A 2,685-nucleotide genomic window follows, 5' to 3' on the forward strand; every position below is an offset into this window, starting at 1 on the left:
TATTTTGTTATATTTTATTATTTTTCTAGTATTATTTTATTATTCTGAAATTTTATTTATATTATTTATTAATCTTATTTTTATTATTATTTGCTTATATTTTACATTAAATCATATTACGGATATTATTTTCATGTAAATTTTATCCTTTGCTCTTTTATTTATTTAAATTTATATTATTATTTATCAATACTACTTGATGTTAATAAATTAGCAGTTGTAATAATTATTGAAATTAAAAAAAAAAAAAATGTAATATGGACAAGTGCGTTTTTCGGTATCCCCAAGTAACTGATCTAAATAATCTTGAACTTTATTTTTCAAAGCAAGCCTCCATGATGAACATTGCCTTTCTTTCATTTTTAACAGTTTTTTTCTATTATTCGCATATTCGGAACTAGCGCCTTCGGTTTTCCCGCTAGGGATGGTGTTTTAAATTACTACTTCAATGGTTTTTTAGTGTAATTATCATCGCAGTTATTTTTACTTTGTTACACCGGTATAATTTTCCTATTTTGCAGTACATTCATGAACAAGATTTCAGATTGATAATTTCCTCCCTGATATGTGCATTTTTAATTTCGCTTATTTTACATCTAAGGAAGTACTATGTTTCTATGGTACCATCAATTATGGAACCAAAAAGGAATACAATTGCAGAATTTTGGAATGGATGCGAATTGAATCCTCGCATTTTTTCTATTTTTGATGTCAAGCTGATTTATTATAGAATGGCAATTTTGGGAACGATTTTATTGTTGACAGCCTATGTACATGAAGACGCTTGGAACCTTATAAGAAATGTGTTATATGGTGAAGCCACTGATTACAATTCTACCCTAATTCTTGTAACTGCTCTGAATATTTTTTTTCATTTGGATTTGGTGTTTCATGAGAAACAACTGACTGCCACTTTTGAAATTCAGAATGAGGGTACTGGATTCATGTTATTACTGAAGGACAATCTTTATCCATTTGTCACAGCTTTTCCTGTGAAATATATACTATATCGAAACATAAGAGCACCCTCTATAGCATTAGCATTTATCATAGGCATGTTTTTTGTTGGTTATTTGCTGTTTCGATATAATAATAACATGAAATATGCTGTTCGAATTAACCCAGCTGATTACAGAATTAATTATAAAGATTTATATATAACTTTCTCTGGTAAGAAGCTGCTTCTTGCTAAAACATGGGGTTTTGTTCGGCATCCTAACTATTTGGGACACATCATCGTTTTAGTTACATTTAGTTTTGCCTTACTCTGGAGTGCACCTTTCAATGTAATAAGCTTTTTGCCACTAATTATTAGGGTAATATTTCTACTACACCGAGCTGCACGAGATGGTCGCCAGTGTGAGAAAAAACATGGTGCCAGTTGGACGAGGTACTGTAATGTGGTAAAATATAAGATAGTACCACATATATATTAGTAAATTGAAGTGAAAGATAAAAACTCTTATATTTAACTGGGATTTTAGTGAGTTTGAATGCTGATATTTTGATGAGCTGGAAACATGACTATTTTTATTTTATGTACATTAACTATACTTGTATTTTTTTGTGATTTTACATTTACTTATTTTTATCTTACATCAATGTTTAATTAACAAAGATTTTAAATCTTGTGATAGTTTAAATATTTTGTTTACTAGGAATTTTATATTAAGATTACATTTTTTTAATTCTGATAATCAAGTAATTAACAATTTTGTGCATTTATAATTTATAATCAAACATGCGTACTCAGGGTATGCAATATATTATCTTTTTTCCTTGTATATTAAAACAAGAAATATGTTTGTGTAAAGATCTCTGAACTATTGGACTGATCTTGCAATATTATATAATATGAATTAATTGATTAAATTGTCTTAAATTGTAGATGTTTGCTATTTGGCTGGAAAGAACAAAAAATCCTGATCTTGAGAAATTAACACCTTCGCGTTGCAATATGTCTCGGTTCGTGTGTGACGCACATTTTGCAAGTATATGCAAAAGAAATATAACAGCCACTACACTAAAAACCTAATGCATTGCCTACATTAAACATGCCAGAAAGGCGATTAAATATAATATAATTTTCGCAACAACATTTTTATACTAATGTTTTCTCATTTAGGTTTCAGTGGAGATCCATATGCAGAACAAAACTGCCTTCTAGATAGAAACACATACCGTAATATATTTTACATATACTCTTAAAATGAATTATAATGAGTTTACTCAACTAGGTGTTTCAATACGCAAGAGTGAGGATATGGCACAAACATTTTTGAAGGTTTCGGGTATTGCATGCATGAATGACATGGGCAGCCAAAGTAATTCACTTATCATTACATAAGCTTTAATCGATTTGTATTGTTCTAATATAAAATTTCATTGTAGCTTCCTTGGACCCTACAACAGTAGAGACTCAAGGAATGTTTGAGCCATCTTATAGCAGGAAAGTCGAAACTAAAGGTGGAAAACCGTCCCTGAAAGGTGTGTTATTTAAAATTTTTTATACTACAATTTATGTTCGTAGCAAATGATTCTAGATTTTTTTTTTCAACAGAAATTCGTAACTCAATTTACAAGCAGTGTGGAGACCAGACATGCAAAGAACAAAATTTATACTGTATAACAAAAGTGTTGAGAAAGGAAGTAAGGAGAATAAATATACAAAAAAAAACAATGAGG

General features: G+C 29.4%; 1 protein-coding gene across 1 annotated transcript; it reads left to right on the top strand.

The window, feature by feature from the left end:
• The first annotated feature begins 578 nt into the window (after positions 1 to 578).
• On the top strand, positions 579 to 1,471 carry LOC113380569 (delta(14)-sterol reductase-like). The gene has a single exon (XM_026619752.1). The coding sequence runs from the start codon at positions 618 to 620 to the stop codon at positions 1,434 to 1,436; it is 819 nt and encodes a 272-aa protein (XP_026475537.1). The 5' UTR covers positions 579 to 617; the 3' UTR covers positions 1,437 to 1,471.
• Positions 1,472 to 2,685: the final 1,214 nt, after the last annotated feature.

The sequence above is a fragment of the Ctenocephalides felis genome, unplaced genomic scaffold (assembly GCF_003426905.1).
Source record: "Ctenocephalides felis isolate EL2017-DRISC unplaced genomic scaffold, ASM342690v1 CF-g0.4_SCAFFOLD_02222, whole genome shotgun sequence".
Classification (NCBI taxonomy): Eukaryota; Metazoa; Arthropoda; class Insecta; order Siphonaptera; family Pulicidae; genus Ctenocephalides; species Ctenocephalides felis.

Bases quoted from the DNA above. Each gene is read 5' to 3' on its own strand.
- LOC113380569 (XM_026619752.1), top strand. From the start codon at position 618: ATGGTACCATCAATTATGGAACCAAAAAGGAATACAATTGCAGAATTT.